The 14,030-nt window shown below is 54.9% G+C and overlaps 1 protein-coding gene across 1 annotated transcript in view; it reads right to left on the bottom strand.

Annotated features, from left to right (window-relative positions):
• Positions 1 to 5,011: 5,011 nt before the first annotated feature.
• LOC147119094 (uncharacterized) overlaps positions 5,012 to 14,030 on the bottom strand; it is a 29,728-nt gene continuing 20,709 nt past the window's right edge. Inside the window, exon 3 of the mRNA XM_085984030.1 lies at positions 5,012 to 6,447. Within this exon, the coding sequence (XP_085840156.1) occupies positions 5,785 to 6,447 (663 nt within the window). The 3' untranslated portion in view covers positions 5,012 to 5,784. The remainder of the gene's footprint in view (positions 6,448 to 14,030) is intronic.

Raw genomic sequence — 14,030 nt, forward strand, 5'->3', positions numbered from 1 at the left:
ACTCAAGTCTCGAGAAAACAGCCCCAGACTGTTCAGTTTTTTCCTGATAAGTACATCCCCTCAGCTCTGGCATCATCCCTGTGAATCTTTTTTGCACCCTATCCAGTGCCTCTGTATCCTTTGATAACATGGAGACCAGAACTGTGCAGAGTGCTCCAAGTGTGGTCTAACCAATGTTCGATACAAGTTTAACAGAACTTCTCCGCTGTTCAATTCTATCCCTCTAGAAATGAACCCCAGTGCTTGGATTGTTTTTTTAATGGCCTTATTAACCTGTTCAATCAGAAATCTCAGGGTACACCCAGCCTGCCCTCTTGGTTTGCTGCTCCCTCTGTGCCCAGCACTGCCTGCACCCCCGGCGCACGGAAGTGGAATTTCAAAAGAAGGAAGGAATCTGTCAGCATTTGAAAGGCTTTTAGAAAGAATTCAAGGTGTTTTCAGAGAGTTGGAATCTTTCTCTGTTCTCGGGGAGTTAGATATCAGCCTTTTTCCTGTGAATATAGAGCTGCCTTATAGGGCCGTGATCATCTTTGAAAGAACTGCCAATTCGTCCCACTCCCCTGCCCTTTCCCCATAGCCCTGCAAACTTTTCCTTTAAGTAGATCCAATTCACTTTCGAAAATTACTGTTGAATTTGCTTCTACCACCCTTTCAGACAGTGCATTCCAGATCACAACAACTCACGGAGCAAAAAATGTCTCATCTCCCCTCTGGCTTTTTGCCAATGATTTGATGTGATGTGTTTACTTGTTAAATACATTTGCTGAGTGGATTTAAATTTAAAACCAGGTTCTGAGGCGTGATGCTCTATTCACACATCGAAGGTGAGAGAGATGCTGTAGGTCACACGCTAAGTCCAGTCGCTGGCAGTGATTAACAGACTGGGTTTTGTGTTTAGTGACCCTGGGCGTGTTACCGATACCTTCCCTGGACACCAAGGCTAGGAGAGGCACTCTGGAATATATGGCGAGCTGGGACTTGTCCATGAGAGTAACCGAAGGTATGAGAAGTGAAATAATCTAGAGTTAGAAAGGAGAAAAGGCCCAAAAATGGAGCAGTCGGTAACAGGACATCAGTTAGTCTCCTCTTATCTTGGAGAAATCAAGGACTCGACACACTGTGGCCTAGAAATTCAGTTGTTTGCGCCAGCCGTTAGCGCCAGAAAAGGGTATATTTCCGGCGCTAGCCACTTAGCGCCCGGGCGCCGCTGGATCTGCACCTACGCCGAAATTCAGTTGGGATTTAGCGCCGGCGCAAAGTGTTAGCGCCCGCTCAGCTGCGCGTGCATCTTATGACGTCATTTGGGTGTGCAACGCCGTTTGTGCGCCCCAAACCGGAAATTCAGTGGCGCCCGCCCAATGTGGGCGTGGCGCTGTTAAGAACTGTGAAGTGGAACTCAACAGAGGCCCTGTGGGATTCGGGGAGCGCTAATTAAAGGGCACATCCACTCACCCATAAAGGCCAGCCATTTCGCTGCAATGACTTTACTGCTTTGGATTTCTGGACAGAGAGCAAGGCACAGAGATTTCTGATTTCGGACAACATAGGAGAGGTATTTTTGGCTTCTAGCCAGTGCTTTGACATTTGCATCCTTGTGATTTGGCTGTTTGGAACTTTATAATGGGGGCTGTATGGGGTGCCAACCCTCAGTTGCAGCATTTTGTGCGAAGGGCTCGCAGACGCTGTGACAGAGGGCCAGCCATGCCTAGACGCAGAGGGGCCATCAGGCGTCGCCAACGTAGGCCTTACCCAGTCAGGCAATACCGGCAGCAGGTGTCCTATCTCACCATGACTGCGGCGCATTGTGTGAAGAGGCTGCGCTTCAGGAGGGAGGTGGTTGCAGAGATCTGCCAGCTGCTTCACACAGATTTGCGGCCACAGCTCATGTGCAGGACATCTCTCTCGGTGGAAGTGAAGGTCACGGTGGCTCTCAGCTTTTATGCAAGCGGCTCGTTCCAAGCCGCTGCTGCGGACATAGCGAACATCTCCCAGTTCACCGCGCATCGCTGCATCCGGCAGGTCACCGATGCACTTTACGCGAGGAGACACCAATTCACCTCCTTCCCCATGACCCAACACAAGCAGGAGCAGCGTGCAGTCGGATTTGGCAGGATCGCGGGCTTCCCCATGGTGCAGGGCGCCATTGACTGCACGCATGTGGCTATGCGGGCACCTATCCACAATGCCGAGCATTACCGCAACCGCAAGGGCTACCATTCCCTAAATGTGCAGCTGGTGTGTGACCACAGGCAGCGCATCCTAGCTGTCAATGCCCGCTTCCCAGGAAGCAGCCACGATGCATTTATCCTGCGCCAGACTACTGTGGCTGACATGTTCGAGGCACAGCCTCCACCAAGGGGATGGCTTATCGGGGACAAGGGCTACCCTTTGTGTACATGGCTCATGACCCCGCTCCGCGCGCCCACGACCCCAGCGGAGGTGGCATACAACGAAAGCCATCAAGCCACAAGGAACCTAATAGAGCAAACGATAGGCGTCCTCAAGCAACGGTTCCGCTGCCTGGATCGTTCCGGAGGAGCTCTTCAGTATTCGCCGGATAGAGTCTCCCAGTTCGTCGTCGTGTGCTGCATGCTCCACAACCTGGCGATCCGCAGGACTCAGGCACTGCCACCTGACATTGCCCCACCACCTCAAGAGGATGAGCTGGAGGACCATGAGGAGGAGGAGGAGGAGGAGCAGCCTAGGAGGGAGCGACAAGGTCCAAGGGCCGTCCGCCGGTGGCTTATTGTTCGACACTTCTAGGCCCCCTGTCAGGGAATGGCCTGGGCCAATGAACGCCGCTGAAGGCAGCCGCTCCGCAAGCCCTCAGCCGCTTAACCCAACAACCAGTTGAAACATGACACCTGCACATGGTGAAAAAATAAAAATCTTTATTTCACAAACTCAGGGCCCTTCCCACATGGAACAGCAAAACAGAGAAGACCTCCAAAAAACAGTCGAAAACTTCTGTCACTCCCAAAACCTGGGAGGACTAACAAAACTTCCACATGCAAATGGCCTTCCTCACCGGCCTTACAAAAAAACGCCCCCCCCCCCAACACAAACACCCCCATAAAAACAAACAAGATAATGCCCCCCAGAACAGAAGCCCCCGCATGACCAAAACCCGCGCTCGCCACACTCTACTCGGCGTGCCGAGAGGGCGAGTCCTTAGAGAGCGTTCTCTTGCCCCGGCCCGACCTGCAGCTGCGCCTCAAGCTGGGCCCTGAGGCTGGGGCAAGGCTGGGGGAAGGCTCATCAGGGCGACAATGCGTCTCGCCAGATGCCCTTGGGGGTCGCCCTACACGAGGGCCGGCCCGGGAGGGGCCGGCTGGTGGCTGCTGCAGCTGTGGGTGGCCATCTTCAGTTCCTGCAGCAGCTCATCGCACCCTGGCTGGGGGAGTGGCAGTGTCGCCTGCACCAATGGGGACAAGCTGGCTGATGGCAGGCGCGCGCTGCTCGCCAGAGACACTGGCACTCGGCCGGCCTGGCAGGGGAGCAAGCGCACCAATGTGTTGGCCGCCAGACCGCTGTGCTGCAGCAGGGTGGCGGCTCGCCTGGCGACGCCTCCGCGCCAGTGCGAGGGTGGCAGAAGTTAGTGCCCCAACTGCCCTGGCATGTGACCGCAGCTGCTGTGCCAGTGTCTGCCCAGCACCTCTCATGTGGCGACTGGCGTGCTGCGCTGCGGCGAGTTGCTGCACCCCCCGTCGTGCGCTGCCACAAGTAGGTCCACCCCCGTCGTGCGCTGCCACAAGTAGGTCCACCCCCCTGGCGTGCGCTGCCGCGAATTGTTCCAGGCCCCTGGCCTGTGATTCGGCGAAAGCCACCACACTATGTGCCAGGCTCTCCATGGCGCGAGGCATCTGCTCCACCACCTGCATAAACTCCCCGTGGCGCCGCTCCGACGCCGCCGACATGTCGTGCAGGAGGCGCACCTCCTGGGCGACGTCCGACTCCGGACTGGAGGGCGGACTCGCCCTCTGGGCAGAAGGCTGGCGTGGCGCCGGACCCTTGCCGCGTGCGGCCACCCTACTGGGACCAGGTTCTCCCCTCCCCTCCACCACCTGCCCCCTCTGGGCAGAAGGGCGGCGTGGTGCCGGACCCTTCCCGCGTGCGTCGACGCCACTGGTACCAGGTTCTGGCCTCCCCTCCACCGCCTCCCCCCTCTGGCCAGAAGGCTGCCCTGCTGCCGGGCCCTTGCCGCGTGCGTCCACGCCACTGGTACCAGGTTCTGGCCTCCCCTCCACCGCCTCCCCCCGGCGCTCCTGCATGCCAGACGTCTCCCCTCCATTGCCATCTGCTGGCGCAGAGGAGGGATGCCCGGAGGTGCCGCCTTCCTCCTGGTCCTCCACGTCCTCCTCCTCCGAGGGCCTGGCTCTCTGTGCTTCAGGGAGCACCTCCTCCTCAGCAGCTGAAAGCAGGAAGGCACAAGTGTAGCTTTAGAGTGAGGACAGGCCGACAGCCAGGGAGGCCGCAGTGGTGCATTATGCGCATTTTGCGGTCAGTGGGGAAGGATGTACATCTGATGCGCGAGGGCAAGGAGAGAGGTGCACCCGGTCATGTCCTTACCAGTGGGTTCCAGTACAGGGTCCGCATCGCCGATCGCGACAGGGCCTGTCACCCGGGCACGCAGGAGTCGTGCCACCCTCTCCTCCAGATCAGTCAGCTCCTGGTAGTCGGGACGCCCTCCACCAGTCGCTACCTGGCTCCTGGCGTTCCTCGCCAGCTTGGCCTGCAAGAGAAAGGAGGGCCTCTAAGTACAGTGTGGTGCCCTGCTGCTGTGTGTGAGGCCTCCCATGGCTGAATAGCTTGGACAGTGTGCTGCCCTGTTGCTGTGTGGGAGCCCTCCCATGGCTGAATAGCTTGGACAGTGTGCTGCCCTGTTGCTGTGTGGGAGCCCTCCCATGGCTGAATAGCTTGGACAGTGTGATAAGTGCAGAAAGAGCTTTGATTAACATGCAAGTGCCATTGCAGCGGGAGGAGGGCTGGGCATTAGGCCTTTGATGTCCCTTTGGCCCTAATGGGAGGTGCACATGCAAGGATGAGGGGGACAGTGGAAAGGGTACTCACCTTCACCATCCGACTGAGGTCATTGAATTTCTTGCGGCACTGGTCCGCACTCCTGGGAACATCGCAGTTGGATGAGACCCTGCGGGCAATTCTGCTCCAGGCGTTCCTGAACTGGCTCCTGGGAGGCTTCCTGCCACTAGCCGGGCACACAATCCGTCTTTTCTTGTGTACCCCATGGATGAGCACACTCAGCGCATGCTCAGAGAAGCGCTGTGCTCTGTCACGGGCCCTCTCCATTCCTCCAGGCGTTGTTTTGGCACACCACCAGTGCTGAGGCCCAGTTGCAGCGCTACAGCATGCAGGGCGTGGCAGCAGTCAAAGTTGACCCTTCCCCCTTTAAGAGCTGGCCGGCGTCAGGGTGTCTGCTGACACTCAACACATGACCGCACCTGCGCTGCGCCCGGAATCAGCGATATCAAGCCGCATCGCCGGATTAGCGCCTGAACACAGCATTGCAGCGCCAGTTTCAGCGCTCGGCCAGAATCTGGTCCAACTTCACTGAATTTCGGCGAGTTGGCCTGCAGTTTCCGGCGGGCGCTAAATTTACCGAGCGCCCGACTTTAGCGCCCCAAAACTGTGCAAACTGAATTTCTAGGCCTGTGTGTTTGAAACAAAGCTGATTTATTTGACATATCAAAATATTAAACTCCAGCCCAGTTATAGGAGTTATTAAAATTAGCAGAAACAAACGCGAACTACCAGAATAAACGTGGTTCAGTCCTGGATGTGATTAACAGCAGTAATATCAGCAGAATCCAACCCCTGCAGTCGATCATGAACTCGCTGGTGTTTCAGCAGGTTGGATGACTGAGTGAATCCCTTCCCACACATGGAGCAGGTGAATGGTCTCTCCCCAGTGTGAACTCGCTTGTGTACAGTGAGGTGGGATGACTGAGTGAATTCCTTCCCACACACAGAACAGGTGAATGGCCTCTCCCCAGTGTGAACTCGCTGGCGTCTCAGATGTTGGGAAGAACAAATGAATCCCTTCCCACACATGGAGCAGGTGAACGACCTCTCCCCAGTGTGAACTCGCTGGTATACAATGAGGTTGCAAGAATGCCTGAACCTCTTCCCGCAGTGAGAGCAACTGAACGGTCTCTCATCAGTGTGACCTCGCTGATGTTCAAATAGTCCCTCAGAACTTTTAAAGCAGTTCCCACTATCAGTGCATTTAAAAGGTCTCTCATCACTGTGAACTCGCTGGTGTGATAGGAGGGCAGATGAGTAAGTGAATCCCTTCCCACGCACGGAGCCGGTGAACAGTCTCTCCCCGGTGTGACTGTGTCGATGAGCTTCCAGCTGAGATGGGTAATTGAATCCCTTCCCACAGTCCCCACATTTCCACGGTTTCTCCGTGGTGCGGGTGTCCTTGTGTCTCTCCAGGTTGGATGATCAGTTGAAGCCTCGTTCACACACAGAACACGTGTACGGTTTCTCCCCTCTGTGAACGGTGCGATGTTTTTTCAGGCTGTGTAACTGGTTAAAGCTCTTTCCACAGTCAGTGCACTGGAACACTCTCACTTGGGTGTGTGTGTCTCGGTGCTTTTCCAGTCACACTGATGTTTGAAATCTTTTCCCACAGACAGAACAGACAAACATTCCTCCTTCCACATTCAAAGGCCGATGATATTCAGGTCCTGATGAATTGAGTGACTCTGTCAGATCTTGACGTGATATTTGGTTTGAGTTTCATGTCTGCAAATCCTCCCCTTCTAACAGCCTGTAAAAGGAGTTTACAAAAGTCATCACTGTAAATACAGGATAGAAATTCAGAACAGACAATTCTAGTTTTTATGGAACATTCTTTCCTCTCTTGCTCCCCCAAAGCTGTAAATCCCCGTCCCACACACTCTCCCTCCTCCCTGTGCTGAAATCCAAACCCATCACACCATCTCCAACATTTCTTTCCTCCACTCCCAGTTTCCCCCTCCCTCTACTCTGGTTGGGTTCAGTTCTACACCCGCTGTGTGCAGAGTGAGAATAGAATCAATGAGTCAATGATTGTCTCTCCTGGTCACTGGGACCCTGAAGCCCCGCCCACACTCTGTACCAAGATGGCCGCGCATGCGCCCTGCTGCAGGTGGAACCGGTCTGTCTTTCCTCCACCAACATGGTGGCGCGTAACCCAGGCCTGTCACCAAGAAAAAGCCTCACCGCTGCTGCCCGCCGGGCCGCTGGATCTCATTCGGGCCTGAGGCCGTTCTCCAACTTTGTAAACCCTGCGGTGCAGCCTACCCGCAGTTTATTCATCTCCCGACCCCGCTCCCGCCGACCTGCAGCTCCGCCCAGCGACCACGCAGAACCTGTCCCACGCCTGCGCGCTGTGCTCCTGACATCCCCAGAAAACCTGAAAGAGGAATCTGGATTGTCCCCGTCACTCATTCTTAAAGGGACAGCACCCTGTGTCTGGGCAGCTGCCGTTAAAGGCACAGACACAGCTTCACCCTTCTCTATTATAAATAAAAACAGAAAATACTCAGCAGATCAGGCAGTATCTGTGGAGAGAGAATCAGCGTTAATAGATAGATCTTCCTTAACCAACTTCTTAGACTTTTTTGAAAGAGAGGACGTCCCGAATTAAATGGGGCGTATCCCGAATTAAATGGTGTAGTGTACCTGGACATCCAAAAGGCCTTTGACAAAGTATTGCATGAGAGACTTCTTTACAAACCAAGGTCGGGACTGAAAGCCAATAAATCCCCTGGACCTGATGGCCTACATCCTAGGGTTTTGAAAGAGGTGGCCAAAGAGATAGTGGATGCATTGGTTGTCATTTTCCAAAATTGCAGATTCTAGAATGGTTCCCGCGGATTGGAAGGTACCAAATGTAACCCCACTATTTAAGAAAGACCGCCTATTTCCACCTCCGTAACATTGCCCATCTCGGCCCTTGCCTCAGCTCATCCACTGCTGAAACCCTCCTCCATGCCTTTGTTACCTCTAAACTTGACTATTCCAATGCACTCCTGGCTGGCCTCCCACATTCCACTCTACGTAAACTTGAGATCATCCAAAACTTGGCTGCCCGTGTCCTAACTCGCACCATTCCCGTTCGCCCATCTCCCCTGTGCTCGCTGACCTACATTGACTCCCAGTTAAGCAACGCCTCAATTTCAAAATTCTCATCCTTATTTTCAAATCCCTCCATGGCCTCGGCCCTCCCTATCTCTGTAACTCCTTCAGCCCCACAAACCCCCGAGATATCTGCGCTCCTCTAATTCTGCCCTCTTGAGCATCCCTGATTATAATCACTCAACCATTGGTGGCCGTGCCTTCTGTTGCCTCGGCCCTAAGCTCTGGAATCCCCTGCCTCACTACCTCTCTTTCCTCCTTTAAAATGCTCCTTAAAACCTACCTCTTTGACCAAGCTTTTGGTAACCTGCCAAAATTTATCCTTATGTGGCTCGGTGTCAACTTTTCTGTCTTACAATACTCCTGTGCAGCGCCTTGGGATGCTTCACTACGTTAAAGGTGCTATATAAATACAAGTTGTTGTTGTTAAAAGGAGGGAGAGAGAAAACAGGGAACGACAGACCTGTTAGCCTGGCATCCGTAGTAGGGAAGATGCTAGAATCTATTGTTAAGGACATGGTAACAGGGCACTTAGAAAATAATAGTAAGATTGGGCAGAGTCAACACAGATTTATGAAAGGGAAATCATGTTTGACAAATCTGTTAAGAGTTTTTTGAGGTTGTAACTAGCAGAATAGATAAGGGGGAACCAGTGGATGTGGTGTGTTTAGATTTTCAGAAGGTATTCGATAAGGTGTCACACAATAGGTTATTAAATAAAAGCACTACTGGCGCGAATTCATGAACTCATTTCTCTTATCTGGAAGGAGGAGAGCATGCCAGGCGATCTCAGAGATGCCGTAACTGTGACCATCTTCAAGAAAGGTGACAAGTCCGATTGCGGTAATTACAGAGGAGTTTCCCTGCTGTCTGCAACAGGGAACGTCATCGCAAGAATCCTCCTCAATCGCCTGCTCCCAGTGGCCAAAGAGCTCCTCCCAGAGTCGCAATGCGGATTCCGCCCACTAAGGGGCACAATGGACATGATCTTCACCGCGCGTCAACTACAAGAGAAATGCAGGGAACAGCACCAACCGCTGTACATGGCCTTCTTTGATCTCACAAAGGCCTTCGACACTGTCAACCGTGAGGGATTATGGAGTGTCCTCCTCAAATTCGACTCCCCTCAAAAGTTTGTCACCATCCTCCGCCTGCTTCACGACGACATGCAAGCCGTGATCCTGACTAACGGTTCCACCACAGACCCAATTCATGTATGGACCGGGGTCAAGCAAGGCTGTGTCATCGCACCAACACTCTTCTCGATCTTCCTTGCTGCAATGCTCCATCTCGCACTCAGTAAGCTCCCCACTGGAGTGGAGCTAATTTACAGAACAAACGGGAAACTGTTCAACCTCCGTCGCCTCCAGTCCAGATCCAAGGTTGTCCCATCCTCTGTCGTCGAATTACAGTATGCAGACGATGCTTGCGTCTGCGCTCACTCGGAGGTCGAACTCCAAACCATCGTCAACACCTTCAGTGGAACGTACAAGAGCATGGGCCTTACACTAAACATCCGTAAGACAAAGGTCCTCTACCAACCTGCCCCCACCACACAGTACTGCTCCCCGATTATCAAAATCCACAACAAGGCCTTGGACAACGTGGACCACTTTCCATACCTCGGGAGCCTACTGTCAACAAGGGCAGACATCGACGACGAAGTCCAACACTGCCTTCAATGTGCCAGTGCAGCCTTCGGTCGCCTGAGGAAGAGAGTGTTTGAAGACCAGGACCTCAAACCTGGCACTAAGCTCATGGTCTACAGAGCAGCAGTGATACCCGCCCTGCTGTATGCCTCAGAGGCATGGACCATATACAGCAGGCACCTCAAAGCACTGGAAAGGTACCACCAACACTGCCTCCGCAAGATCCTGCAAACCCATTGGCAGGATAGGCACACCAACATCGGTGTTCTTGCTCAGGCCAACATCCCCAGCATCGAAGCTTTGACCATGCTCACATCGTCCGTGTGGTAAACCATTGTTATACCTGTCTGTATGTGTATGTGTATTCCACTAGGTACAGGTCTGGACATGCCTCGGCTGACTCCTCCCACTATTCCAGGTATATAAGTGACTACCTCCCAGTCCCTTAGTATTCTGGACGGGTCGACCACTTGAGACATGACCTTCATTCTTTAGTTAATAAAAGCCTGGTTGTTGCTCGCTTAACCTCAGTCTTTTGAGTAATTGATGGCGCATCAATTTTATTAACTAAATTTTTTATAATGGAGAAGATCCTCACACCAGCATGCCTGGACCTGGACAGTCGGGAAGCGGACGCTTCCACCAAGTTTGCTCACTGGCTCACGTGCTTCGAGACATTCCTGACTGCCTCCACTGCGGTCGTAACGGATGCGGACAAACTGTCTGTCCTGATCGCCAAGGTGAACCACCGAGTGTACTCAGTCATCCGGGACGCGACCTCGTACACAGCCGCCCTCCAGCTCCTCAAGACCCAGTACACGCGCCCTGTGAACGAAGTATACGCCAGGCACCTTCTGGGGAGTCGCAAGCAACAACCTGGGGAATCGACTGAGGAATACCTCCAAGCACTGTCCGTGCTTGGCCGGGCCTGTGGGTGTAAGGCGGTAATGCCCGCTAAGTACACGGAGGAACTGATCCGGGATGCCTTCGTAGCGGGCCACAGGTCCAACTACACCCGACAGCGACTGCTGGAACAGAGTGACCTCACCCTCGACAAAGCCTCCGAAATCGCACTAACGCTGGACGCAGCCTACCGGGGCATGGAAGCCTACTCCTCTGCACCGTGGATGCCGCGGGGAACGACAACCTGGGACACGGTAGGACAGCCCCATAGCACCGTGCCACCCCAGCCACAGCCCAACAACAGCCCAACTACCGCAGCAGTGTCGCAAAGCCAGACAGCAGTATCCCAAGGCCAGAAATGCTACTTCTGTGGCCAGGCCAAACACCCGAGAGCGCGCTGCCCGGCGAAGAATGCGACCTGCTCGGGCTGCGGGAAAAAGGGACACTACGCCAGCGTCTGCAAGGCCAAAGCCACCCCGAACGCCAGCAGCGCCACGTGTGGGCCGTGCGAGCCGCCATCTTGGGCCCCCAACAGCGCCGCGTGTGGGCCGTGCGGGCCGCCATCTTGGGCCTCCCCAGCCATGTGCGAACCACCGCAGCAGCAGCCATCTTGGACGACTCCAGCCACATGGGAATCATGGACGCCGCCATCTTGGACACCAGCCGGGACGCAGCAGACCGCCAACCCCCCCCCATCTGATACCCGCAGCGACACACCGACCCCTACGCTGGCCTCTGTTACGCTGGACCAAACGAGACCGCACCAACTAGCTCGGTCCAAAATGGACGTTAAGGTAAACGGCCATGCAATAAACTGCCTTTTTGACTCCGGGAGCACAGAGAGCTTCATCCACCCTGACACGGTGCGGCGTTGCTCTCTCCCAGTCCTGCCTGCGCACCAGCGGATTTCTATGGCCTCCGAGTCCCAGTCAGCGGACATTGGCAGCTACTGCGTGGTGACACTAGTAGTAGACGGGACTGTGTTCAATAATTTTAAACTCCTGGTCCTGCCCGACCTCTGCGCTGCCGTCCTACTGGGGTTGGATTTCCAGTGCCACCTCAAAAGCGTTACGCTGGCGTACGGTGGCCCCCTCCCCCCACTCACAGTCCGCAGCCAGCAGCCTCCAAATTGCCCGCCGCGCACCAGATGCAACCTCTCCACACTCAGAGTCCCACCCCCCCCACTGTTTGCTAACCTCACCCCCGACTGTAAGCCCATCGCCACAAAGAGCAGGCGATACAGTGCCGAAGACAGGGTTTTCATCAAAACCGAAGTGGAGCGGCTCCTGAAGGAGGGGATTATTGAGGGCAGCTCCAGCCCCTGGCGAGCCCAGGTTGTGGTCGTTAAGACCGGCGAGAAACAACGCCTGGTCATCGACTACAGCCAAACAATAAACCGCTACACCCTGCTGGACGCCTACCCACTCCCCCGCATAGCTGACATGGTCAACCAGATCGCGCAGTACCGCGTCTTTTCGACCATTGACCTGAAATCAGCGTACCACCAGCTCCCCATCCGCCCTGAAGACCACCAGTATACTGCTTTTGAGGCAAACGGCCGCCTCTATCACTTCCTTAGGGTTCCCTTCGGTGTTACCAACGGGGTCTCCGTCTTCCAAAGGGAGATGGACCGGATGGTCGATCAAAACGCGCTGCAGGCCACTTTCCCTTACCTAGACAATGTGACCATCTGCGGCCATGACTTGCAGGACCATGACGCAAACCTCGAGAAATTCCTCCGCACCGCCCAACTCCTGAACCTGACATATAACAAGGAGAAGTGCATATTCCGCACAGACCGCCTCGCCATCCTTGGCTGTGTTGTGGAACACGGGGTCATCGGTCCCGACCCGGACCGGATGCGTCCCCTTATGGAACTCCCACTGCCCCACTGCCTAAAAGCTCTGAAGAGGTGCCTAGGGTTTTTTTCCTACGACGCTCAGTGGGTCCCCTACTATGCAGACAAAGCCCGTCCGCTGATCAAAATCACCTCTTTTCCCCTGATGGCAGAGGCCCGCTTGGCCTTCCACCGTATCACGGAAGACATTGCCAAAGCCACCATGCACGCAGTGGACGAATCCATCCCCTTCCAGGTGGAAAGCGATGCATCCGACTTCGCTCTGGCCGCCACCCTTAATCAGGCGGGGAGACCTGTGGCATTCTTCTCATGAACCCTCCAGGGCCCGGAGACCAGACACTCCGCGGTCGAGAAGGAGGCCCAGGCTATTGTGGAGGCTGTGCGTCATTGGAGGCACTACCTGGCCGGAAAACGATTTACCCTGCTCACTGACCAGCGTTCAGTTGCTTTTATGTTCAACAACAAGCAGAGGGGCAAAATCAAAAATGACAAGATATTGAGGTGGAGAATCGAACTTTCCGCCTACAATTACGAGATCTTGTACCGGCCTGGGAAGTTCAATGAGCCCCCAGATGCCCTATCGCGTGGCACCTGCGCCAGCGCGCAGATCGATAGGCTGAGGGCCCTCCACAATGACCTCTGCCACCCGGGGGTCACCAGGTTCTTCCACTTCATCAAGGCCCGCAACCTGCCTTACTCCATCGAGGAGGTCAGGACCATGACCAAGAACTGCCAAGTCTGCGCTGAGTGCAAACCGCACTTTTATAGACCAGACAGAGCCCACCTGATAAAAGCCACTCGCCCTTTCGAACGCCTGAGCGTCGATTTTAAAGGGCCTCTCCCCTCCTCCGACCGCAATGTGTACTTCCTCAACATCATTGACGAGTACTCCCGTTTCCCGTTCGCTATCCCCTGCCCGGACATGACCAGTGCCACGGTCATTAAATCTCTGAACAGCCTCTTCACCCTGTTCGGTTTCCCCAGCTATATCCATAGCGACCGGGGCTCATCGTTTATGAGCGACGAACTCCGCCAGTACCTGCTCGCTAGGGGTATAGCCACAAGCAGGACCACCAGTTACAACCCCTGGGGGAACGGACAGGTGGAAAGAGAGAATGCAACAGTTTGGAAGGCCGCCCTACTAGCCTTAAAGTCTAGGGGCCTTCCGACCTCCCGCTGGCAGGAGGTGCTCCCCGATGCGCTCCACTCGATTCGGTCACTGCTCTGCACTGCCACCAATGCCACCCCTCACGAGAAAATGTTTGTCTTCCCAAGGAAGTCCACATCGGGGACATCGTTACTGCCATGGCTGACGTCCCCAGGGCCGGTACTACTGAGAAGACACGTGAGGGCCAATAAAACGGACCCCCTGGTCAAGAGGGTCAACCTCCTCCACGCCAACCCCCAGTACGCTTACATTGCGTACCCGGACGGGCGGGAGGACACAGTCTCCATACGAGACCTCGCACCCTCGG

This window comes from Somniosus microcephalus, chromosome 4 (assembly GCF_052327205.1).
Source record: "Somniosus microcephalus isolate GS21.2 chromosome 4, FLI_Smic_1.0, whole genome shotgun sequence".
Taxonomy (NCBI): domain Eukaryota; kingdom Metazoa; phylum Chordata; class Chondrichthyes; order Squaliformes; family Somniosidae; genus Somniosus; species Somniosus microcephalus.